This window comes from Nerophis lumbriciformis, linkage group LG31 (genome assembly GCF_033978685.3).
Source record: "Nerophis lumbriciformis linkage group LG31, RoL_Nlum_v2.1, whole genome shotgun sequence".
In the NCBI taxonomy this organism is placed as follows: domain Eukaryota; kingdom Metazoa; phylum Chordata; class Actinopteri; order Syngnathiformes; family Syngnathidae; genus Nerophis; species Nerophis lumbriciformis.
Window position 1 is genome coordinate 1,137,768 of NC_084578.2, and position 27,526 is coordinate 1,165,293.

General features: G+C 44.2%; 2 protein-coding genes across 10 annotated transcripts in view; one reads left to right on the top strand and one right to left on the bottom strand.

Annotated features, from left to right (window-relative positions):
• neb (nebulin) overlaps positions 1-8,051 on the top strand; it is a 127,636-nt gene extending 119,585 nt beyond the window's left edge. For all 8 annotated transcript variants that reach the window (XM_072912013.1, XM_061926131.1, XM_061926136.1 and 5 more), the window contains 4 exons: positions 1,797-1,889; positions 5,291-5,902; positions 5,979-6,082; positions 7,528-8,051. In XM_072912013.1, coding sequence (XP_072768114.1) covers positions 1,797-1,889; positions 5,291-5,902; positions 5,979-6,082; positions 7,528-7,701 — 983 coding nt within the window. In that variant the 3' untranslated portion in view covers positions 7,702-8,051. The remainder of the gene's footprint in view (positions 1-1,796; positions 1,890-5,290; positions 5,903-5,978; positions 6,083-7,527) is intronic.
• Positions 8,052-9,717: 1,666 nt separating this feature from the next.
• Positions 9,718-27,526, bottom strand: part of LOC133574087 (TBC1 domain family member 8) — a 49,990-nt gene continuing 32,181 nt past the window's right edge. Inside the window, exons 12-20 of one of the 2 annotated variants that reach the window (XM_061926129.2) lie at positions 25,737-26,022; positions 25,582-25,672; positions 25,347-25,445; positions 23,555-23,623; positions 23,212-23,473; positions 16,359-16,424; positions 16,202-16,282; positions 16,020-16,135; positions 9,718-10,438 (exon numbers count right to left, since the gene is read on the bottom strand). In XM_061926129.2, coding sequence (XP_061782113.1) covers positions 10,073-10,438; positions 16,020-16,135; positions 16,202-16,282; positions 16,359-16,424; positions 23,212-23,473; positions 23,555-23,623; positions 25,347-25,445; positions 25,582-25,672; positions 25,737-26,022 — 1,436 coding nt within the window. In that variant the 3' untranslated portion in view covers positions 9,718-10,072. The remainder of the gene's footprint in view (positions 10,439-16,019; positions 16,136-16,201; positions 16,283-16,358; positions 16,425-23,211; positions 23,474-23,554; positions 23,624-25,346; positions 25,446-25,581; positions 25,673-25,736; positions 26,023-27,526) is intronic. The other variant, XM_061926130.1, reaches the window with a different exon arrangement.

Below are 27,526 nucleotides of genomic sequence, written 5' to 3' on the forward strand. Positions count from 1 at the left end.
TTTTCTTGTTTAATGATTATTACCTATGTCTAGCTTGTGTGCTATTGTGTGCTTAGCTGTGGTGTAGCTGCTAGCTCCTAAAGCCGAGCACGTTTACACCCTTTTGTAAATGTACTTTAGTAAAATAGAAGACATTGTGTGCTCATTGGAGGACATTTAGTTGTTTTTGTCGATATTGGACTGATATCTGATATCCGCCCGGAGTTCCTTAAGGCTCTGGATGTTGTGGGGCTGTCTTGGTTGACAAGACTCTGCAACATCGCGTGGACATCGGGGGCGGTACCTCTGGATTGGCAGACCGGGGTGGTGGTTCCTCTCTTTAAGAAGGGGAACCGGAGGGTGTGTTCCAACTATCGTGGGATCACACTCCTCAGCCTTCCCGGTAAGGTCTATTCAGGTGTACTGGAGAGGAGGCTACGCCGGATAGTCGAACCTCGGATTCAGGAGGAACAGTGTGGTTTTCGTCCTGGTCGTGGAACTGTAGACCAGCTCTATACTCTCGGCAGGGTCCTTGAGGGTGCATGGGAGTTTGCCCAACCAGTCTACATGTGCTTTGTGGACTTGGAGAAGGCATTCGACCGTGTACCCCGGGAAGTCCTGTGGGGAGTGCTCAGAGAGTATGGGGTAACGGACTGTCTTATTGTGGCAGTCCGCTCCCTGTATGATCAGTGTCAGAGCTTGGTCCGCATTGCCGGCAGTAAGTCGGACACGTTTCCAGTGAGGGTTGGACTCCGCCAAGGCTGCCCTTTGTCACCCATTCTGTTCATAACCTTTATGGACAGAATTTCTAGGCGCAGTCAGGGCGTTGAGGGGATCTGGTTTGGTGGCTGCAGGATTAGGTCACTGCTATTTGCAGATGATGTGGTCCTGATGGCTTCCTCCGGCCAAGATCTTCAGCTCTCACTGGATCGGTTCGCAGCCGAGTGTGAAGCGACTGGGATGGGAATCAGCACCTCCAAGTCCGAGTCCATGGTTCTCTCCCGGAAAAGGGTGGAGTGTATCTCCGGGTTGGGGAGGAGATCTTGCCCCAAGTGGAGGAGTTCAAGTACCTCGGAGTCTTGTTCACGAGTGAGGGAAGAGTGGATCGTGAGATCGACAGGCGGATCGGTGCGGTGTCTTCAGTAATGCGGACGCTGTATCGATCCGTTGTGGTGAAGAAGGAGCTGAGCCGGAAGGCAAAGCTCTCGATTTACCGGTCGATCTACGTTCCCATCCTCACCTATGGTCATGAGCTTTGGGTCATGACCGAAAGGACAAGATCACGGGTACAAGCGGCCGAAATGAGTTTCCTTTGCCGAGTGGCGGGGCTCTCCCTTAGAGATAGGGTGAGAAGCTCTGTCATTCGGGGGGAGCTCAAAGTAAAGCCGCTGCTCCTCCACATCGAGAGGAGCCAGATGAGGTGGTTCGGGCATCTGGTCAGGATGCCACCCGAACGCCTCCCTAGGAAGGTGTTTCGGGCACATCCGACCGGTAGGAGGCCACGGGGAAGACCCAGGACACTCTCCCGGCTGGCCTGGGAACGCCTCGGGATCCCCCAGGAGGAGCTGGACGAAGTGGCTGGGGAGAGGGAAGTCTGGGCTTCCCTGCTTAAGCTGCTGCCCCCGCGACCCGACCTCGGATAAGCGGAAGAAGATGGATGGATGGATGGATCTGATATCAATATTGGATCGGTACACCCCTATTTTGGGGTACAAGTCAACAAACGGACAGTCAAAATAATCTGAAATCGGAGATACAGTAAATCAAGTTTTAGCATTTAGGTCTAACTGTAGCCTGACTTGACTTTGTCCTCTCAGGTCTGAAGGTGTGGCGCACAAACCCCGGCTCCGTGTTTGACTACGATCCCGCCGAGGACAACATCCAGTCTCGCAGTCTGCACCTGATGTCAGGTCAGTTGTGGCGCTCCTTCCTAAAGAACGCTGGTGACACCAGGGCCTCGTGGAACTGCAGTGGCGTGGATTCCCCACTACAAATAGACCCTTGGCATGTTGGGGTAGTGGGCGTGACCAGGGGTGGGGGGGGTATGACTCTAGCGAGATATTCCAGATGCTGACTCGCCCAGAGACCATTGTTCACGCTGCTCGGTAACGTTGCCATGTGTCAGGTTCAAACGCTGATGACATTTATTAAACAAGACAAGAGGCAAAGAATCAAACAGAGACAGAATTACATTTGGACTCAATATTGACGAGAAACATGGCGACTGTACTCTCTGTACAGTCTTCAACCACGTTCTGCCCAAAGATTGCACTCCTTCTTTTTTTGACTTTCTCACAGCTGCTTCCAGAGGGAAGAGGGTCGTAAACAGCGTTGCCTTTGGTTACCGAACAGTTCAAAAGAAGAGGTCGTAGAATAGTTCAAAGAGAGTTCCATAAAATAGTTCAAAGAGAGTTCCAAAAAAAAGTTCAAAGAGAGTTCGTAAAATACTTCAAAAAGAGTTCGTCTGGAAATTGGGCAGATCCTGCCATCCGTCCGCTTTGAAGTCCCAGTGGAGTTTTACGAGCCTTCTTCCTCTTGGTAGGCCTCAAAGACAGCTCCGTCCTTTTGCCTGGATTATTTCATCACAAAGTTTTTTGTGATAACTTACAAATAATTATTCTAACACGTCCTACTCGTCAGCGCTTGTATTTCCTGCGAATGTGTCGGGTATTTCACTCGAGTACGACAAGTAAGGTTATCCACTTTGGACCGATCGTTACGATCGCGAGCCAGCTAACGTTAGGCTAAAATACAGACGACGAGCTTGTGAAAGCGAAAGCATTGACGTCACGTACCTCGGAAAGATTCGCACCCGACAGCCGTCCGTGTGGTTCTTCGTTTACTCCTGGACCGAGGCATGATGAATGAGAAAATCGTCGACTCCATTGCTGCCCGGTTATTTCTCACGGTGGGACGTAACTACGTAGTCGAATGTAAACTATGCAGGGATTGAGCAAGTGGTGTCCCAGTTCCTCGGGAAGATTACAAAGCCATACCCCTTGTGGCTTCACATCCAGGGTGGAGCGGTAGGTGAATAGGGGGAACATTTGACTCAATTTATTAATAGAACCCAGGAGAGCTACTTGCGGTAGTAGCCGTAAATGTGACATCATGCCTGTGTGCCGCAACCACCCGCTGTTGCTGTCCGTCTGGTATGGTTAGGGGTCCCAGGAACACGTTTTGACAGCAAAATGATCGCCTAGATCCAGACTATTCAACATTTCCAGAAAGCTAAGGACCGGGAGGCCGGACTTCCTCTCCCTTCACTATTAGTACCAAAGAACCAGCACCCTCTACTAGAGATGCGCGGATAGGCAATTATTTCATCCGCAACCGCATCAGAAAGTCGTCAACCATCCGCAATCCACCCGATCTAACATTTGATCAGAACTGCATCCGCCCGCCATCCGCCCGCACCCGCCCTTTGTTATATATCTAATATAGACGATGCAAGGCATTAGTGAGGTTATAAAGCTTTTGCCTGTTAAAGAAAGGAGACTGATCCAACGCAGCACAGACATTCGCGTGCCACGCTGTCACGACCCAGACGCACACCAGTGCGCAATCATATGGGAGCCGCGCTGAGCGCACCTCCAAGCGCGTCTCGCTGCCGGCGACGGCCGGGTATGAGCCCGACGCTCCAGCGCCATCCATTTTCAGGGCTAGTTGATTCGGCAGGTGGGTTGTTACACACTCCTTAGCGGGTTCCGACTTCCATGGTCACCGTCCTGCTGTCTATATCAACCAGGGTGAGCCCCACCCGTTTCGTGAGCGCACTGCGCGCGGAGTGACCCCTGTTACGCGCCCCCGGCAACAGGGGTGGCGGGCAGGTAAGCTGCGCGGGCGGAGCGCGCGGAGTGACCCCTGTTACGAGCCCCCGGCCACGGGGGTGGCGGGCAGGTAAGCTGCTTACCTGCTGCGCGTGACGCCGGCCGCGGCGAAGGCGGACGAGGCGGAGTGTCGGTGCGGTGGGCGCGGTGGTGACCCTGGACGTGCGTCGGGCCCTTCTCGCGGATCGCCTCAGCTACGGCTCCCGCTGGGGCCCTCTCGGGGGAAGGGGCCTCGGTCCCGGTCCCCGGCGAGGCGTCAGGGGCCTTCTCCGCTCCGTAAAAGTGTCCATCTCTTTTTTTTTTCTTCTTCTGTTGTGGCATATGCTGCAGGTGCCTGCTCGCTTTTCGTATGTGGGTAACAACATTTAACTATGTATATATATTTACCAATTGGTTTAACTGCCACCCGCCTGAATCTATTTAAAATCTAATTTTTTTTAATTTCAATCGCCCGACCCGACCCGACCCGCTGATAAAATCTAATTTTTTTAAATTCCATCCGCCCGATCCGCGGATAATCCGCCGACTCCGCGGTTGTGCCCGCAAACCGCGCATCTCTACCCTCTACAGTAGACATTTGATTTTGGTCCATTTATTTTGACAGTTACAGGACCACTCTGCGGTTTTTAATAACCTTAGTCAAGAATCATCTCTATGACAGCACTCCAGTTTCTAAAAAATCACAAGTTTTTAGATGTGAACCAGTTGAATAGCCCAAATGATGAAAAAGAGAGGGGTCCTAAGATGGAACCTTGAGGCACACCACGAGTATAAGTCAAGAATTTGAACAAAAGACTGACTGCATGTGAAGTACACGAGCTACAGCAAGACATTAGTTACAAAAACCACATTGCGTCAAGAAACTGTCAATCCCAAGTAGGTGAGGACTTAAGGAGGAGCCTTGGGGAACGCCTCGGTTAGGTCAATCACAAGTTTAGACCCCAGTGTTCTTTGTTTGAATGTCAACGCAAGGATCTTTGAAGGTTTTTACACAGGTCCAAGTTCCCCTGTACGACAAGAACGCTCTAGTCTTTTTAGGAATTAGATCTGAACTCGGTGGCTGGTATGGTGTCATTCCTGGGCCAGATTTGGCCCTCCGGCCACCGGTTGAATTGCCCTGTCATAGAGTAATGAATATATGTCCTGGTAAAGCCTGAACGACCACCTCTGTGTGTGTGGCCAAAGTGTCCACAGCCTGTAGAACTGTACGTACGTCCAGCATGAAGTTGGCGTCAGACTTGATACATCTCATATGTGCCATGAAAGACCAGGTCTTCATGCGCACACAAGCTTGTTACATGAGGGCCCTGGTCTGCTTGAAGGTTTTTCTTGTTAAGACAAACTAGCCTGGTCCAACATTGGACCACTAAAGTTGGGAGTGTCATGTCTTGCTAAGGAACTAGGAGTCAGGTCTAGAGGATTCTCACTTAAACGTGAACGTTTTTGTCCTTTCCATGTTCCCGCTGACATCATGGTGACAGTTCACGCACAACGCCGCAGCAAGGACCACTCCCGCTCCACCAGCGCCCAGAGTGGCATGGCGGACGAGAAATCTGAGCTGTCCCAGGACTACTACGTGTCCACCCAGGGCCACCGCTTGTCCACCCAGGACCACGGAGTGTCCACCCAGGGCTACCGCGTGTCCACCCAGGACCACGGCGTGTCCGCCCAGGACCACGGAGTGTCCACCCAGGGCTACCGTGTGTCCGCCCAGGACCACAGCGTGTCCGCCCAGGACCATGGAGTGTCCACCCAGGGCTACCGTGTGACCGCCCAGGACCACAGCGTGTCCGCCCAGGACCACGGAGTGTCCACCCAGGGCTACCGTGTGTCCGCCCAGGACCACAGCATGTCCGCCAAGGACCACGGAGTGTCCATCCAGGGCTACCGCTTGTCCACCCAGGACCACGGAGTGTCCACCCAGGGCTACCGCTTGTCCACCCAGGACCTTGGAGTGTCCACCCAGGGCTACCGCATTTCCACCCAGGGCCAGCGCGTGTCCACTCAGGACCAGCACGTGTCCACCCATGACCACCACGTGTCCACCCATGACCACCACGTGTCCAGCAACGGACTCATAACTTGCTCTATGGGTAATGGCCTCGGGTCTGGCAGGTAGAACCGAGACAACTTGTTGGGTTTTTCACGTACGACTTCCTCTGTCTGCAGGTTACCTGCACCCTAAGACTGTGGAACTGCAGCAGAGGTCCTCTTCTGTGGCCACGCAGCAGACCACCGTGTCCTCCATCCCCTCACACCCCTCTACCACCGGGGTTAGTAACACACACTCTTTTACCTTCGGGGTTTAGTAACACACACCTCTCTACCTCCGGGGTTAGTAACATACACCCATCCACCTCCGGGGTTAGTAACACACACACCCCTCCACCTCCGGGGTTAATAACACACACACCCCTTCACCTCCGGGGTTAGTAATATACACCCCTCCACCTCCGGGGTTACTTACACACACACACACACACACACACACCCCTCCACCTCCGGGGTTAGTAACACACACCCCTCTACCTTCGGGGTTTAGCAACACACACCTCTCTACCTCCGGGGTTAGTAACATACACCCATCCACCTCCGGGGTTAGTAACACACACACCCCTCCACCTCCGGGGTTAGTAACACACACACCCCTCCACCTCCGGGGTTAGTAATACACACCCTTCCACCTTCGCGGTTAGTTACACACACACACCCCTCCACCTCTGGGGTTAGTAACACACACCCCTCTACCTTCGGGGTTTAGTAACACACTCCCCTCCACCTGCAGAGTTAGTAACACACACACCTCCACCTCCGGGGTTAGTAACAGACACCCCTCCACCTCCGGGGTTAGTGACACACACACCTCTACCTCTGGAGTTAGTGACACACACACACACACCTCTACCTCCGTGGTTAGTAACACACACTCCTCTACCTCCGGGGTTAGTAACATACACCCCTCCACCTCCGGGGTTAGTAACACACACCCCTCCACCTCAGGGGGTTAGTAACTCACACCCCTCCACCTCCGGGGTTAGTGACACACACACACCTCTAACTCCGGGGCTAGTAACACACATCCCTCTACCTCCGGGGTTAGTAACACACACCCCTCCACCTCCGGGGTTAGTGACACACACACCTCTAACTCCGGGGTTAGTAACACACACCCCTTTACCTCCGGGGTTAGTAACATACACCCCTCTACCTCTGGAAAATATTACTAATTTGTGCTTTCTTTGAACAAAAAGCGCATGAAATAAAACAAAGAAAAAATTATAAAAACGTATACTTGACTGAATTTAAATCTACAGATTATTAGAATGACTGTCATTGCTCAAAAAATAATAATGAATGAAAATTAATGTTATGAATTATTGACATAATTAAGGGTTTAATTACTTCACATCAAATATTACACTTTGAGATGTTTTTTGGGGAAAATATTGCATAAGTTGTGTGTTTGCCATAAAAAAACAGGGTTTTCTTTGACAAAAAGGGCATAAAACATCGAAATAAAATAAAATAACCTTTATATCAAAATAATGTAGTGATTAAAGTGTTGAAAAAAATGATAATATAAGATGTACTTTTAACATTTGAAACTTGAGGGTAGAAATAAAATTTATGTTCTATTGCCTTTTGGAATAAAAAAAAATATTAAAGGAACCCAGGATTGGACTTTTAACTTGAAACTACTTCTGGACTTCCTCCCCAGAAAACGGTGCGCGCCATGTATGACTACCTGGCGGCGGACCGCGACGAGGTGTCCTTCAAGGACGGCGATGTCATCCTCAACGTGCAGTCCATCGACGAGGGCTGGATGTACGGCACCGTGCAGCGCACCGGCAAGACCGGCATGCTGCCCGCCAACTACGTGGAAGTCGCTTGAACGCCGCCACGCCCGCTGGGATCGATGCAATGTGTGTGTGTCCGGGTGTGTGTGTGTGTGTGTGTGTGTGTGTGTGTGTGTGTGTGTGTGTGTGTGTGGGTGTGTCTCAAGTCTGATCCTTCTAGTCCTCCGACATGAACGACTCCAACTTGACTCTTTCACCGACTCCTTCGTGGAGAAGACGACTAAATGTGCCACGGACTAAGTTGGAAACCTCACCGCTCTTGACGAGTCGGAGGAGAAAAAACTGGAGAGAGTCTCCCACTATGTAGTCCGCTAGCTTGTTTGGGTTTTTGATGGCGAGGGGACGTCCTTCAGCCCGTAGCGAATAAAGCCAAGCTCCTGCAGTACTCGGCCTCCATCTTGTCTTCTTCACCTTTGACCTTGGCATCAGGGCCACACACACGGCAAAACAGATTTGGTGCCAACCTGGGTAAACATGCAACTATGGTAATGGTACATCATTCTCCCTCAAGCAGGAAGTCATCGCTAGCCGACAACTGGTGCACTAATCACTAGCGGGGCTCACCTGGAGAGCGCTGGCGAAGGTTGGCGTGGCAGGGGGTCGCTTGGAGAGCACGGCGGGTGGCGCGCCTGGAGAGTGCGGCGGTAGGTTGCCTGGAGAGCCAAGCGGGTGGCGCGGTTGGAGAGCACGGCGGGAGGTTGCCTGGAGAGCGCAGCGGGTGGCGCGCCTGGAGAACGCAGCGGGTGGCGTGGTTGGAGAGCGTGGCAGGAGGTTGCCTGGAGAGTGCAGCGGGTGGCGCGCCTGGAGAGCGTGGCAGGAAGTCGCCCGGAGAGCGCGGCTGTGGTGCGCCTGTGGTGCGCCTGGAGAGTGCGGTGGAGGGTGCCTAGAAAGCACGATGGGTCGCGCCTGGAGAGCGCAGTGGTGGGTCGGCGCGGCAAGGGGTTGCTTGGAAAGCACAACGGCGAGCACCTGGAGAGCACGGCAGGGGGCACGGCGGTGGACGCCTGTACAGCGCGGCGTTGGGTTGGCGCGGCAGGGGATCGCTTGGAGAGCACGGCTGCGGGCACCTGGAGAGCGCAGCAGGAGAAACGGCGGTGGGCGCCTGTAGAGCGTGCCGTTGGGTCAGCGCGGCAGGGGATCACTTGGAGAGCACGGCTGCGGGAACCTGGAGAGCGCGGCAGGAGGCGCAGCGGGGGATGCTTGGAAGGCGCGGCGTGGGGCGCCTGGAAAGCGCAGCGGTGGGTCGTTGTGACAAGGGGTCGCTTGGAGGGCACAACGGCGGGCACCTAGAGAGCGCGGCAGGGGGCACGGCGGTGGGCGCCTGTAGAGCGCGGCGTTGGGTCGGCGCGGCAGCGGAGCGCTTGGAGAGCACGGCGGTGGGCGCCTGTAGAGCGCGGCGTTGGGTCGGCGCGGCAGCGGAGCGCTTGGAGAGCATGGCTGCGGGAACTTGGAGAGCGCGGCAGGAGGCGCAGCGGGGGTCTCTTGGAAGACACAGCGGGGGGCGCCTGGAAAGCGCAGTGGCTCGCGCCTGGAGAGCGCGGTAAGTCGCCTAGAGAGCGCACCGCGTCGCGCCTGGAGAGCGTGGCGTGCCTGAAAAATGCGGCAAGGAGTGCTTGGAGAGCGCGGTGGGCGGCGCGCCTGGAGAGAGCGGCGTTGGGTGGGCACAGCGGGGGTCGCTTGGAAAGCACGGCGAGTTGCGCCTGGAGAGCGCGGCAGCTGTGGGTCAGCGCGGCGGCGGTCGCTTGGAGAGCGCAGTGGTTCAGGCGCGGCGAGGGGGCGCCTGGAGCGTGCGGTGGTGGGTAGCTTAGAGAGCGCGGTAAGTCGCCTCTAGAGCACTGCGTCGTGCCTGGAGAGCATGGCGCCGGGCACCTAGAAAGCGCGGCAGGTGTGTAGCCTGGAGAGCGTGGTAAGTCACCTGGTTTGTGCCTGGAGAGCGCAGATGTTGGCGCCTGGAAGGCAAGCGCCTAAAGAGCTGTGTCTTCCTCCAGTCATTAACATGACTCAATTAAACTGACATGACGTCCATAAGAAGTAAAAATGCATCCGATTGGTTAAGTTTTGCAATTTTGCCAAGCAAGAAAATATTTTATTTAAAAATAGACTTCCAGTGTTGCTAGTAAAGTTACTTTCTTGGCTCACAGTCTTGTGCTCTGTCTTCTACTGCCTTGGGATGAAGAGTACACGTGTGTGTGTGTGTGTGTGTGCAAGTGTGTGTGTGTGTGTGTGTGTGTGTGTGTGTGTGTGTGTGTGTGTGTGTGTGTGTGTGTGTGTGTGTGTGTGTGTGTGTGTGTGTGTGTGTGTGTGTGTGTGTGTGCAGGTGATGACTCTGGTTAGAAAAGGACATTTAAAGGGATGACTGCTAAAAATGTTGAATGAATACTTTGATTGGCGGTTCTTGCGCAGGAATCAGCGGTGGCGTTGCTGCAGCGTGAGAAGCCCCGCCCTCTGCTGGTACTGCTTCTGCTTGGCCTCAGCGATGCGGACCACCAGATCGCCCGGCTTCTCCAGGAAGTTAACCAGCGTCTGCTCGGTCAGCAGCGAGGCAAAGATCTGAGCAAAGCTGACGGTCCATTCGCTCTCCTTGGACTTGCTGTCCGGCCGGTTATCCGGACAGTCTCCGCCTCCCGACCTTGGTGCTCTGCCACGATGGTCTGCCTCGCCGATCTGCAGGACCAAACTGGTGACGGTGGCGATGGCCTGGAAGAGCTCGTTCTCCTCCGGGTCACCGTGGAACATGCTGTACAGAGTCTTGCAGAACTGGATGAACTCTTTCTGTGGACACAGGGGAGATTTACTGTATATACTACATATATACACATATACATAGATACACATATATACATATATATATATATATATATATATATATACACACTAGAGATGCGCGGTTTGCCGGCACAACCGCAAAGTCCGCGGATTATCCGCGGATCGGGTGGATGAAATTTAAAAAAATTAGATTTTATCCGCAGGTCGGGTCGGGGGGTTAAAATAAAAAAAAATTAGATTTTAAATAGATTCAGGCGGGTGGCAGTTAAACCAATTGGTAAATATATATACATAGTTAAATGTTGTTACCCACATACGAAAAACGAGCAGGCACCTGCAGCATATGCCACAACAGAAGAAAAAAAAAGAAAAGAGATGGACACTTTTACGGAGCGGAGAAGGGACGCCTCGCCGGGGTCCGGGACCGAGGCCCCTTCCCCCGAGAGGGCCCCACCGGGAGCCGTAGCTGAGGCGATCCACGAGAAGGGCCCGACGCACGTCCAGGGTCACCACCGCACCGACACCCCGCCTCGTCCGCCTTCGCCGCGGCCGGCGTCACGCGCAGCAGGTAAGCAGCTTACCTGCCCGCCACCCCCGTGGCCGGGGGCTCGTAACAGGGGTCACTCCGCGCGCTCCGCCCGCGCAGCTTACCTGCCCGCCACCCCTGTTGCCGGGGGCGCGTAACAGGGGTCACTCCGCGCGCAGTGCGCTCACGAAAGGGGTGGGGCTCACCCTGGTTGATATAGAGAGCAGGACGGTGGCCATGAAAGTCGGAACCCGCTAAGGAGTGTGTAACAACCCACCTGCCGAATCAACTAGCCCTGAAAATGGATGGCGCTGGAGCGTCGGGCCCATACCCAGCCGTCGCCGGCAGCGAGACGCGCTTGGAGGTGCGCTCAGCGCGGCTCCCATATGATTGCGCACTGGTGTGCGTCTGGGCCGTGACAGCGTGGCACGCGAATGTCTGTGCTGCATTGGATCAGTCTCCTTTCTTTAACAGGCAAAAGCTTTATAACCTCACTAATGCCTTGCATCGTCTATATCAGATATATAACAACGGGCGGGTGCGGGCGGGTGCGGGCGGGTGCGGTTCTGATCAAATGTTAGGTCGGGTGGATGGCGGATGGTTGACGACTTTCTGATGCGGTTGCGGATGAAATAATTGCCTATCCGCGCATCTCTAATACACACATATATATATACACATACAGTATATACATATACAGTATATACATATACAGTATATACATATACACACACACATATATATATATATATATATATATACACACACACATATACATATATATATATATATATATACACATATATACACATATACATATATACACATATATATATATATATACATATACATATATACATATATATGCATATACATATATAAACACACATATATATACATATACTTATACATATATATACACATATACACATATATATATATATACATATATACATATCAATCAATCAATCAATCAATGTTTATTTATATAGCCCTAAATCACAAGTGTCTCAAAGGGCTGCACAAGCCACAACGACATCCATAAGGGCAAGGAAAAACTCACCCCAGTGGGACGTCGATGTGAATGACTATGAGAAACCTTGGAGAGGACCGCATATGTGGGTAACCCCCCCCCCCCCCCTCTAGGGAGACCGAATGCAATGGATGTCGAGTGGGTCTAACATAACATATATATAACATATAACATATAATATATAACATATAACATATATATACATCAGTGACGTGCGGTGAGGTTGATGGCTGGTGAGGCACTGACTTCATCACAGTCAGATTTACAAACATATGAACCCTAAAGAGTATCTTATTCACCATTTGATTGGCAGCAGTTAACGGGTTATGTTTAAAAGCTCATACCAGCACTCAGCATCAAGGGTTAGAATTGGGGGTTAAATCACCAAAAATGATTCCCGGGCGCGACGCCACTGCTGCCCACTGCTCCCCTCACCTCCCAGGGGGTGATCAAGGGGATGGGTCAAATGCAGAGGACAAATTTCACCACACCTAGTGTGTGTGTGACAATCATTGCTACTTTAACTTGACTTTACACATACAAACTGTAGCGACACAAAAAAGCACATTTAATAAAAAAAAAACGTTATTATGGTCTTACCTTTACTTATAAATGAAGTCCATGCGCCGCTCCTTCTGAACAAAAGCATCGATAACTTGTTTATAGAAGTCTTCCTTATCTTTCTTCAGTTTTAAAAGTCTCTGTGTCTCGATGGAGATCTTCCTTTAATTATTACCTCCTGCTTCCATTGAAAGTCCAGTTTATAAAAGTGTTGTGCCCTCACTAAATGTGTTGAGGGTATGCAGCTCGGCAGGCAGCTAACAACCAATCCAGGACATTCTAATAAAGTTCCAAAGCAGATGAATCCATTTAGGCTCTTAATTGTTGTTGATCTTGCTTTGTCTTGCACTGGACTTTTATTTATTTTGTAAAAGTGAAATCCACACAATGACAATGTATAAGCTATATGATTCAATCAACACACTGAAATGTAATACACAATATGTCAACATCATCAGCTCCACACAAATATACAGTACTATCATCAAACTAACACTGCTGAGTGTTGAAACTATTTCTATGGTGGAAATACACGACCGGCAGCCATTTTAAGTCCTCAAACATCCATTAAATTAAGTTAAATTAAATTAATTAAATTAAATTAAATTAAAAAAAATTAAATTAATTAAATTTAATTTAATTTAAATTAATTAAATTAATTAAATTAATTAAATTAATTAAATTAATTAAATTAAATTAAATTAAAAAAAATTAAATTAAATTAAATTAAATTATTTTAATTAATTAATTAAATTAAATTAAAATTTAAATAAAATAGAATTAGATAAAATAAATTAAAAATTAAAATTAAAAATTAAAATAAAATTAAAATAAAATTTAAAATTAAATTAAATTAAATTAAATTAAATTAAATTAAATTAAATTAAATTAATTAAATTAAATTAAATTAAATTATTAAACTATTTCTATGGTGGAAATACACGACCGGCAGCCATTTTAAGTCCTCAAACATCCATTAAATTAGTGCACAAAAATGGTTTTTCAATACACATCTTACACCACTTTCCACCTTCATATTGAGCCACATAAACAAGTTCAACAGTTTACTTACACACTTATCTTGTAAGAGCTAACACAACTTGTCTACTTCTTATTGTCTCATGAACTGAACTAACATCGTAAACCGGAAGTGCCCAAACTGATGACGCGCAGCATTTTCCCATGGCCACAAGGTGTCAGTAATAGTCCACAATCAAACGGGCATAACAAAAACTGTTTTATTTTAGATATGTAATCCTCCAAGTTAAAAGTCCAGGCGAGAGAAAAAATAAACGATCGCTGCTTGTTCTTCTGCAGCCGAGTAGTCGCACAAATGATCCGGGATCACTAGCGCCCTCTACCACCAGGAGGCGGGATTACTGCGAGCCTCACACAGTGCGTCTTCGCAGCCGTTTTATGATTGCTCAGCACAAGAAATACGTTACATACATACAGTTGTTGACAAAATACACTGTACATTATATACCTCAGATAACTAAACTATGGAAATGTATAATATAATTCATATAGCAATACGGTCTCACTGCACAGCAAGCCAGCAGTTAGCCGAGTCATTGCGCAATCCATGGTGAGGCACAACTGGCTGCTGCCTCACCGCAAGTCTCTTCTCAGTATTTGAACGGCAAATGTGAAAATTCAGCGATTTGAATAAAAAATAATCTAAAACTGGTGAAGTTAAATGGAAAATAACTTTACAGTATAATCACTGGATACATATAACAATTTTATGAATTTTTTTTCTTTTTACATTTTTTTTCTTTCCATGATGACACGTGAGGCCCCGCCTCACCTGCCTCCCCTGACTGCACGTCACTGATATACATACATATATACATACATATATATACATATATATATGAACATACACATAAATATATTATATATATATACATACACATTTATATACATACACACACACACACATATATATATATATATATATATATATATATATATATATATATACATATATATACACATATACATATATAGATATACACATATATATATATATATATATATATATATATATATATATATATATATAAAAACATATATATATAAAAACATATATATATATATATATATACATAAATACATACATATATACATACATACATACATACATACATATATATATATATATATACACTTTCAACCTGAGAAATAACAGCTACCAACCATTCAGGAAACCCAACACAACACTCCAATACGTGCACCATGACAGCAACCACCCACCCACCACCACGAAAAGAATACCTACCGGAATTAATAAAAGGCTATCGATGCTGTCATCTAGCAAAGCTGAATCTGACCAAGCAACCCCCCCGTACCAAAAAGCCCTTGATGAAAGCGGATACAATTTCACCCTCACCTATGAACCCACGCCAGGAAACCAGCCAAAAAAGAACAGAAAACGAAACGACATCATCTGGTACAACCCCCCATACAGCAAAAACGTCTCAACTAACATCGGACACAAATTCCTCAATCTGATTGACAAACACTTTCCCAAAGACAACACCCTAAGAAAAGTATTCAACAAGAACAACATTAAATTGAGCTACAGCTGCATGAACAATATACGACAAATCATCTCAAACCACAACAAAACAATTGCAAATGAGCCGTCGGTCCCCGGACAGAGCGACTCCAAAACCAACAAAGGCTGTAACTGTCGAAAGAAACCTGATTGCCCTCTCAACGGGGGGTGCTTACAAACATCAGTTGTCTACCAATCTAAGGTAATACGCAAGGACATTAACACATCCGACACATATGTAGGATTAACCGAGGGAGAATTCAAAACCAGATGGAACAATCACAAGGCTTCTTTCAGGAACCAAAACCTGCGGAATACCACAGAACTCAGCAAACACATTTGGGACCTCAAAGACAATAATGTTGAATATTCAATAACATGGCAAATTCTTGCATCCAGCACACCTTACAATAGTGGTAATAAAAGATGCAACCTATGCTTGAAAGAGAAACTGTTTATTATTTACCGTCCAGACCTGTCATCCCTCAACAAGCGCAGCAAAATTGTAACAGCATGCCGCCACAGACGGAAACACCTCCTAGGTAACACATGAGCCAATCACCACGCCCCTAGGCCAGCCTGTACCCACCCACTCTGTGCCCTATATAAACCATGGTATGTGAATGCTCCCATTAAAATCTCCTGATGATTGAGGGAACCCCCCCTCATGAAACAGGCCTGTAGAGATGAAATAGTCTTGTGATTTTTTTCCCCACACACACATATATATATATATATATATATATATATATATATATATATATATATATATATATATATATATATATACATGTGTGTATATATATATATATATATATACATATGTGTGTATATATATATATATATATATATTTACAAATATATATATTTGCATATATGTAAATATGCCACTTGTTGGCTCTACCTGGTTCATGAGCGGCAGTGGCTTCTCCACATCTTTCTCCTTGTCCACCACCAAGTCCTGCAGCATCTGCTTCAGCTGCTCCTGGTAGTCCTTCACCTCCTGTCCATCACCAAGTCCTTCAGCAGACACCACCCATCAGTTGGTAGCAACACGCCAATCAGCCTACTGTACCTGACACACACCTGAGGCCACCTTCACGTACAAAGGTCTGCTGGTGGACACACCCGGCATCAGAGACGACAAGTCCTCGCTTGCAGTCAGGGCTTGGAGACACAAGGGCGGGTTCAGGCCTAGGTCTAGGTTCAGGTCACGGTCTAGGTCTAGGTTCAGGCCACCAACCTGGAGGTAAGTGGAGGCGGTAGAGCAGCTTGATCCTCTCGTTCAGCTCGCCGTAGTACAAAGTGTCTGAGGGCAGACATCATTTACAATATTCAAGATTATTTAGGGATTTTTATTCAATTACTTTGGCAATTTTAGGAGTGAGTTTTTAAGTGTGTATTACATTTTTGACATCACCAACTTTTACATTCACAAAACTCCAAAAAAAACCTCTGTGTGAACTGTATTACTGCAATAATACACTACTAATACCCAGCAGTACTACATTGAAATGTATTACTGCAATAATACACTAATAATACCCAGCAGTACTACATTGAAATGTGTTACTGCAATAATACACTAATAATACCCAGCAGTACTACATTGAAATGTATTACTGCAATAATACACTAATATTACCCAGCAGTACTACATTGAAATGTATTACTGCAATAATACACTAATAATACCCAGCAGTACTACATTGAAATGTATTACTGCAATAATACACTAATAATACCCAGCAGTACTACATTGAACTGTATTACTGCAATAATACACTAATAATACCCAGCAGTACTACATTGAAATGTGTTACTGCAATAATACACTAATATTACCCAGCAGTACTACATTGAAATGTATTACTGCAATAATACACTAATATTACCCAGCAGTACTACATTGAAATGTATTACTGCAATAATACACTAATAATACCCAGCAGTACTACATTGAACTGTATTACTGCAATAATACACTAATAATACCCAGCAGTACTACATTGAAATGTATTACTGCAATAATACACTAATAATACCCAGCAGTACTACATTGAACTGTATTACTGCAATAATACACTAATAATACCCAGACGTACTACATTGAAATGTATTACTGCAATAATACACTAATAATACCCAGACGTACTACATTGAAATATATTACTGCAATAATACATTAATATTACTCAGCAGTACTATATTGAACTGTATTACTGCAATAATACACTAATAATACCCAGCAGTACTACATTGAACTGTATTACTGCAATAATACACTAATAATACCCAGCAGTACTACATTGAAATGTGTTACTGCAATAATACACTAATAATACCCAGCAGTACTACATTGAAATGTATTACTGCAATAATACACTAATAATACCCAGCAGTACTACATTGAAATGTATTACTGCAATAATACACTAATATTACCCAGCAGTACTACATTGAAATGTATTACTGCAATAATACACTAATATTACCCAGCAGTACTACATTGAAATGTGTTACTGCAATAATACACTAATATTACCCAGCAGTACTACATTAAAATGTGTTACTGCAATAATACACTAATATTACCCAGCAGTACTACATTGAAATGTGTTACTGCAATAATACACTAATAATACCCAGCAGTACTACATTGAAATGTATTACTGCAATAATACACTAATAATACCCAGCAGTACTACATTGAAATGTGTTACTGCAATAATACACTAATATTACCCAGCAGTACTACATTGAAATGTATTACTGCAATAATACACTAATAATACCCAGCAGTACTACATTGAAATGTATTACTGCAATAATACATTAATAATACCCAGCAGTACTACATTGAAATGTATTACTGCAATAATACACTAATAATACCCAGCAGTACTACATTGAAATGTGTTACTGTAATAATACACTAATAATACCCAGAAGTACTACATTGAAATGATTCAATTGTTCCTAGTTAACTCCTGATTAATCATTTGCGTGTCACAAGTCGCGGATATGCAAGAGTTCAACCAAAATGCTAACGTTAGCATGCTGACAAATAGAATGTGACCAAGTTATACGACTCTAGGGCCAAAACATGCAAACATTAGCTATAAAAAAGTCAGCATGCTAGCAGTTGGCAAGTGTCATAGAAAATTGGCTAACAAAGTTAGCATGCTAAGGTTAAAAAGCCAACAGTTAACTTATGTCAACTACCAAGTTATATGACTATCAGGTGTACGGCGGAAAAATTGGCTAAAAAAAAAGCTAACATGCTAACACTTAGCATATGTTACTTACCATGTTACATGACTGAGGTGTATGGCAGTCAAGTTAGCTAAAAATAAAAAAGCTAGCATGCTAACAGTTAGCATATGTCACTTACCAAGTTATATAACTGAGGTCTAAGGCGGCAAAATTGGCTAAAAAAGGCACACCCTTCTGGTTTTGGAGTATCAATATTTGGGGTTTCGGTACCAACCACTAGACTAGATGTGACCAATCTAAGACTAGATGTGACCAATCTAAGTCCAAGACTAGATGTGATCAATCTAAGTCTAAGACTAGATGTGATCAATCTAAGTCTAAGACTAGATGTGACCAATCTAAGTCTAAGACTAGATGTGATCAATCCAAGTCTAAGACTAAAGGTGATCAATCTAAGTCTAAGATTAAATGTGACCAATCTAAGTCTAAGACTAGATGTGATCAATCTAGGTCTAAGACTAGATGTGATCAATCTAAGTCCAAGACTAGATGTGACCAATCTAAGTCTAAGACTAGATGTGATCAATCTAAGTCTAATACTAGATGTGACCAATCTAACTCCAAGACTAGATGTGACCAATCTAAATCCAAGACTAGATGTGACCAATCTAAGTCTAATACTAGATGTGACCAATCTAAGTCTAATACTAGATGTGACCAATCTAAGTCCAAGACTAGATGTGACCAATCTAAATCCAAGACTAGATGTGACCAATCTAAGTCTAAGACTAGATGTGATCAATCTAAGTCCAAGACTAGATGTGAGCAATCTAGGTCTAAGACTAGATGTGATCAATCTAAGTCTAATACTAGATGTGATCAAGCTAAGACTAATACTACATGTGACCAATCTAAGTCTAATACTACATGTGACCAATCTAAGTCTAAGACTAGATGTGATTAATCTAAATCCAAGACTAGATGTGACCAATCTAAGTCTAAGACTAGATGTGATCAATCTAAGTCCAAGACTAGATGTGACCAATCTAAGTCTAAGACTAGATGTGACCAATCTAAGTCTAAGACTAGATGTCACCAATCTAAGTCTAAGACTAGATGTGACCAATCTAAGTCCAAGACTAGATGTGATCAATGTAAGTCTAAGACTAGATGTGATCAATGTAAGTCTAAGACTAGATGTGACCAATCTAAGTCTAAGACTAGATGTGATCAATCTAAGTCTAAGACTAGATGTGATTAATCTAAGTCTAAGACTAGATGTGATTAATCTAAGTCTAAGACTAGATGTGATCAATCTAAGTCTAAGACTAGATGTGATCAATGTAAGTCTAAGACTAGATGTGACCAAACTAAATCTAAGACTAGATGTGACCAATGTAAGTCTAAGACTAGATGTGACCAATCTAAGTCTAAGACTAGATGTGACCAATCTAAGTCTAAGACTAGATGTGATCAATCTAAGTCTAAGACTAGATGTGATCAATCCAAGTCTAAGACTAGATGTGATCAATCTAAGTCTAAGACTAGATGTGATCAATGTAAGTCTAAGACTAGATGTGACCAAACTAAATCTAAGACTAGATGTGATCAATCTAAGTCTAAGACTAGATGTGATCAATGTAAGTCTAAGACTAGATGTGACCAAACTAAATCTAAGACTAGATGTGACCAATGTAAGTCTAAGACTAGATGTGACCAATCTAAGTCTAAGACTAGATGTGACCAATCTAAGTCTAAGACTAGATGTGATCAATGTAAGTCTAAGACTAGATGTGACCAAACTAAATCTAAGACTAGATGTGACCAATCTTAGCCTAAGACTAGATGTGAACAAATTAAGTCTTTACTTAGTTTGGTCACATCTAGTAAAGACTTAGATTGGTCAATAGCCCAAAAATGTATGCTAGCAGTTAGCATGTATCACTTGCCAAGTTATACGACTTTGAGGTGTACGACAAGAAAATCCGCTAACAAAGTTAGCAAGCTAATGTTAGCATATGTCAAGCACCACGTTATAGGACTCTAGGGTAAACAGTTGCAAAATTGGTAAACAAAACAAAATTTAGCATGCTAACAGTTAACATTTGCCAAGTACGAAGTTACACAACTAGGGTAAATGCTAGAAAAAAATTGCCCAAAAAGTTAGCATGCTAACAGTTATCTTATATCGCTCGCTAAGTTATATGACTCTGAGGTGTACGGCAACAAAATCAGCTAACACAATTAGCAAGCTAATGCTAGCATGCTAACAGCATATGTCAATGACCAAGTTATAGGACCCTGGGCTAAACAGCAGAACAATTGGCCAAAAATGTTAGCATGCTAACAGTTAGCATGTGTCAAGTACTAAGTTCTATGACTTTAAAGATTTTTTCATGAACTCGTTGCAAAGTAGGAATCATTCTCTGCAAGTAAAATATTTTCATTTCATTGAAATATATCAAGAGAACCCATGATGAGATATAGGAGAATCCGATGAGATATAAGAGAACCCATGATGAGATATAGGAGAATCCGATGAGATATAAGAGAACCCATGATGAGATATAGGAGAACCCATGATGAGATATAGGAGAACCCATGATGAGATATAGGAGAACCCATGATGAGATAAAGGAGAACCCGATGAGATATAAGAGAACCCATGATGAGATATAGGATAACCCATGATGAGATAAAGAAGAACCCGATGAGATATAAGAGAACCCATGATGAGATATAGGAGAACCCATGATGAGATAAAGGAGAACCCGATGAGATATAAGAGAACCCATGATGAGATATAGGAGAACTCGATGATGAGATATAGGAGAACCCGATGATGAGATATAGGAGAACCCGATGATGAGATATAGGATAACCTGATGATGAGATATAAGACAACCCACGATGAGATGTAAGAGAACCCAAGATGAGATGTAAGAGAACCCATGATGAGATGTAAGAGAACTTATGATGAGATGTAAGAGAAGCCATGATGAGATGTAAGAGAAGCCATGATGAGATGTAAGAGAAGCCATGATGAGATGTAAGAGAAGCCATGATGAGATATAAGAGAAGCCATGATGAGATGTAAGAGAAGCCATGATGAGATGTAAGAGAAGCCACGATGAGATATAAGAGAAGCCATGATGAGATATAAGACAAGCCAGGTTGAGATATAAGAGAAACCATGATGAGATAAAATAGAAGCCATGATGAGATATAAGAGAAGCCATGATGAGATGTAAGAGAAGCCATGATGAGATGTAAGATAACCCATGATGAGATATAAGAGAAGCCATGATGAGATATAAGAGAAGCCATGATGAGATGTAAGAGAAGCCATGATGAGATATAAGAGAAGCCATGATGAGATGTAAGAGAAGCCATGATGAGATATAAGAGAAGCCATGGTGAGATATAAGAGAAGCCATGATGAGATATAAGAGAAGCCATGGTGAGATATAAGAGAAGCCATGATGAGATGTAATAGAAGCCATGATGAGAAATAAGAGAAGCAATGATGAGATGCAAGAGAACCCATGATGAGATATAAGAGAAGCCATGATGAGATGTAAGAGAAGCCATGATGAGATGTAAGAGAACCCATGATGAGATATAAGAGAAGCCATGATGAGATGTGAGAGAAGCCATGACGAGATATAAGAGAAGCCATGGTGAGATATAAGAGAAGCCATGATGAGATATTAGAGAAGCCATGGTGAGATATAAGAGAAGCCATGATGAGACATAAGAGAAGCCATGATGAGATATAAGAGAAGCCATGATGAGATATAAGAGAATCCATGATGAGATGTAAGAGAAGCCATGATGAGATATAAGAGAAGCCATGATGAGATGTAAGAGAAGCCATGGTGAGATATAAGAGAAGACATGGTGAGATGTAAGAGAAGCCATGATGAGATATAAGAGAAGCCATGATGAGATGTAAGAGAAGCCATGGTGAGATATAAGAGAAGCCATGATGAGATATAAGAGAAGCCATGATGAGATGTAAGAGAAGCCATGATGAGATGTAAGAGAAGCCATGATGAGATATAAGAGAAGCCATGATGAGATATAAGAGAAGCCATGGTGAGATGTAAGAGAAGCCATGATGAGATATAAGAGAAGCCATGATGAGATGTAAGAGAAGCCATGATGAGATGTAAGAGAAGCCATGATGAGATATAAGAGAAGCCATGATGAGATATTAGAGAAGCCATGGTGAGATATAAGAGAAGCCATGATGAGATATAAGAGAAGCCATGATGAGATATAAGAGAAGCCATGATGAGATATTAGAGAAGCCATGGTGAGATATAAGAGAAGCCATGATGAGATATAAGAGAAGCCATGGTGAGATATAAGAGAAGCCATGGTGAGATATAAGAGAAGCCATGATGAGATGTAAGAGAAGCCATGATGAGATATAAGAGAAGCCATGATGAGATGTAAGAGAAGCCATGATGAGATGTAAGAGAAGCCATGATGAGATATAAGAGAAGCCATGATGAGATATTAGAGAAGCCATGGTGAGATATAAGAGAAGCCATGATGAGATATAAGAGAAGCCATGATGAGATATAAGAGAAGCCATGATGAGATATTAGAGAAGCCATGGTGAGATATAAGAGAAGCCATGATGAGATATAAGAGAAGCCATGGTGAGATGTAAGAGAAGCCATGATGAGATATAAGAGAAGCCATGGTGAGATGTAAGAGAAGCCATGATGAGATGCAAGAGAAGCCATGATGAGATATAAGAGAAGCCATGATGAGATGTAAGAGAAGCCATGATGAGATGTAAGAGAAGCCATGGTGAGATATAAGAGAAGACATGGTGAGATATAAGAGAAGACATTAAAGGGACCCACCCAGCCAGGCAGCAAAGTCCCTGAAGGTGACCAGACAGTCCTGGTCCTGGTCCAGCAGCGTGAAGGTGCGGTCGGCCAGCGTGTCAGCGTGATGGTTTGATTCCCCGGCCCACGGCGCCAGCAGCCCGTACAGACTCTTGAACTGCGGGCGGTCCAGTCGGTACTGACGCTCCAGGCAGGACACGCCGCGGCTCCATGACGCCGCCTGAGCTGCCGCCGCCATGCTGCTGTCGCCCCAATACAGGCTGATGAAATGCTCCGTCTGAGGGACGCACGCACGCACGCCGCTACGTTAGCTTAGCTTAGCGGCCATCTTGGAAACACCAGCCGACGTCACGCTTACCTTAAAGAGATCGTAAATGTCCGCCAGCGTGTCTGCACACATGCACACTTCTGCTGCTACCAATCGCAACTACAACAACACAAAACAGCACTTATAACAACGACAACAACACACAATATCACTTATGACAACAACAACACAAAATATCACTTATGACGACAACAACACACAATATCACTTATGACAACAACAACACAAAATATCACTTATGACAACAACACAAAATATCACTTACGACAACAACACAAAATATCACTTATGACAACAACAACACAAAATATCACTTATGACGACAACAACACACAATATCACTTATGACAACGACAACATAAAATATATTACTTATGACTACAACAACACAAAATATCACTTAAGACAACAACAACACAAAATATCACTTATGACAACGACAACACAAAATATCACTTATGACAACGACAACATAAAATATCACTTATGACAACAACAACACAAAATATCACTTATGACAACAACAACACAAAATATCACTTATGACAACGACAACACAAAATATCACTTATGACAACGACAACATAAAATATCACTTATGACAACAACAACACAAAATATCACTTATGACGACAACACAAAATATCACTTATGACAACAACAACACAAAATATCACTTATGACGACGACAACATAAAATATCACTTATGACGACAACAACACACAATATCACTTATGACAACAACAACACAAAATATCACTTATGACATCAACAACACAAAATATCACTTATGACGACAACAACACACAATATCACTTATGACGACAACAACACACAATATCACTTATGACAACAACAACACAAAATATCACTTATGACAACAACAACACAAAATATCACTTATGACGACGACAACATAAAATACCACTTATGATGACAACAACACACAATATCACTTATGACAACAACAACACACAATATCACTTATGACAACAACAACACAAAATATCACTTATGACGACAACAACACAAAATATCACTTATGACAACAATATCACTTATGACGACAACAACACACAAAATACCACATATGACGACCACACAAAATATCACTTGTGACGACAACAACACAAAATATCACCTATGACAACAACACACAATACCACTTATGACAACAACACAAAATATAATTTATGACAACACACAATACCACTTATAACGACAACAACACACAAAATATCACTTATGACAACAACACAAAATATCACTTATGACGACAACAACACACAATGTATCACTTATGACGACGACAACACACAATATCATTTATGACGACGACAACACACAATATCACTTATGACAACGACAACACAAAATATCCCTTATGACGACAACAACACACAATTAATCACTTATGACGACAACACACAATATCACTTATGACGACGACAACACACAATATCACTTATGACGAAAATAACACACAATATATCACTTATGACGACAACAACACAAAATATCACTTATGACGACAACACCACAAAATGTCACTTATGAGGACAACACACAATATGACTTATGACTACAATAACACACAACACAATATATCACTCAAATACAACAACACACAAGATATCACTCAAACAACGACACACAACATGTCACTCAAAGAAGACGACAACATATCACTCATAAACAGAACAAAAACGACACAACAAATCAGTCATAAACACAACAACAACACACAACAGATCACTCATAAACACAACAACAACAACACACAACATATCAGTCATAGGAGAAGAAGAAGGACTTCCTCACCGTGTTCTCTTTGGTGGTGTCCTCGTGGGCCTGCAGGACTTGAATCCTGTGGTGGCAGCGCAGTCTCTCGATCTTCCTTACGGTCAAGTCTCCAAACCTCTGACACACAAAACAACACAATTGTCGACGTCATGAAGCGCTACCATGAACGTCTCTGTTGGAAAGCTCAGAAAGCAGCTGCGGCTGTAGGCAACCTCCTTCTACTATTAGCTCCGCAGCGTGGCAGCGGACTCACCTCCAGGGCGTCGTTGATGAGCTGAGTCACGTGGACTTGGTCCGCGGGAGGTTGAGAGGATGAATCCTCACGGTTGACGTGCTCCAGAAAACTGCAAGGCGGCAAAAGCCAAGGTTGAGACCTCGTGAAGGTGGACTGTGAGGGCGACAACACACCTGGTGAGGACCATGAGGGCGTGTCCGTCGTCACAGCTGCCAAGCAGCAGCTGGCAGGTGGCCTCCAGCACGGCCAGGCCCAGCTGGAAGATGGCCTTGATGCCGTGGAAGAAGAAGCAGTCCACCACGCAGACGGCGCTGTGGAAGGGCATGACGCTGACGAAGATGGTGAGGAACCAGGACAGCGAGACCGAGGACAGGGTGGACAGGTCGGGGAAGTGCTCGGCCAGCTCAGGAAGACGCTCGCGGATCAGCTGCTCGAACACCGACTGATCCACTTGGGCTCCTGCGTTGTCGTACATTCATTTATTTGTGGCGGGTTGTTGCGCCCTACAAAGTGTGTATAATGTAAGTAGTGGGCTGTTTGATTGTGACATTCATCTTAGCTGTAGTTTTCATCAACACATTGTTCAACTCGCCATGTAAACTCACTAATGCTAATAGTAGCCTATCTATGGTAAACGCACGGTAGTACAGACGGGATTTGGTCGGTGCCTTTAAAAGTATGTTATTGTGTACCCAGGCCTGGGTGAGGCGTGGCAGCGTTCAGTCCAGCCAAAGGGAATGACAACCTCCTCAGACCAATTTGGGTACTTGGGAAATGTGGCTTAGGCCAAGGTCCAATCTACTTGGAAACAAGAAAGTCCAGACTCACCACAAAGAGGACTTAAACCCCTGAGGGTCTTATGGTCCCTCCCAAAATGACTCATCCTTAAGGTCTCATGGTTCCCCTAACAGAACTCATCCTTAAATGTCTCAGGGTTTCCCCAAAAAGGACTCATTGTTAAAAAACCATTGTGGAAGTGGGTATAGCTTGGTTGGTAGAGTGGCCGTACCAGCAACTTGAGGGTTCCAGGTTCGATCCCCGCTTCTGCCATCCTAGTCACTGCCGTTGTGTCCTTGGGCAAGACACTTGACCCACCTGCTCCCAGTGCCACCCACACTGCTTTAAATGGAACTTAGATATTGCCTTTCACTATGTAAAGTGCTTTGAGTCACTAGAGAAAAGGGCTATATAAATTCACATGTACAGAGTGTGACCTGGTTTTTGTCAGGAGTGTGTGACCTTGCAGAGATCTAATGAACCCAACAAGTCAGCAAACATAAAATGACATCATAGCTGATTTGAATAACTAAATATCATCTTTTGAACCTTTTTTAGTGAATGACACACATGTGTCACGGCCAATTATGCAAATGAGACGATCAAGACCCTCCCACCACATAAAGCACTACATGTTTAGAAACACTACCTTGCCTTCTTTCATTAGCTTATTAGGATTATTATAAGTATTATTATGATTATCATGGTTATGGTTATTATTATTATGATTATGACTATTATGATTATGATTATTAGGGTTACTGTGATTATGATTAATATGATTACGACTATTATGATTATAATTATGATTATGAAAGGGACACGCGGTTGAAAATGGATGGACGGATATCATGATTATTGTGATTACTATTATGATGATTATGATTATATTGATTATGATGATGAGGATTATTATTATGATTATTGTAAGTATTATTATGATTATCATTGTTATGGTTATTATTGTTATTATGATTATGACTATTATCATGATTATGATTATGACTATTATGATTATAATTATTATGATTACTGTGCTTATTAATACGATTACGACTATTATGATTATGATGATTATGATTATAATATTATTATGACTATAATTATTGTGATTACGATTATGATTATTATGATTATTGTAAGTATTATTATGATTATTGTAAGTATTATGATTATCATTGTTATG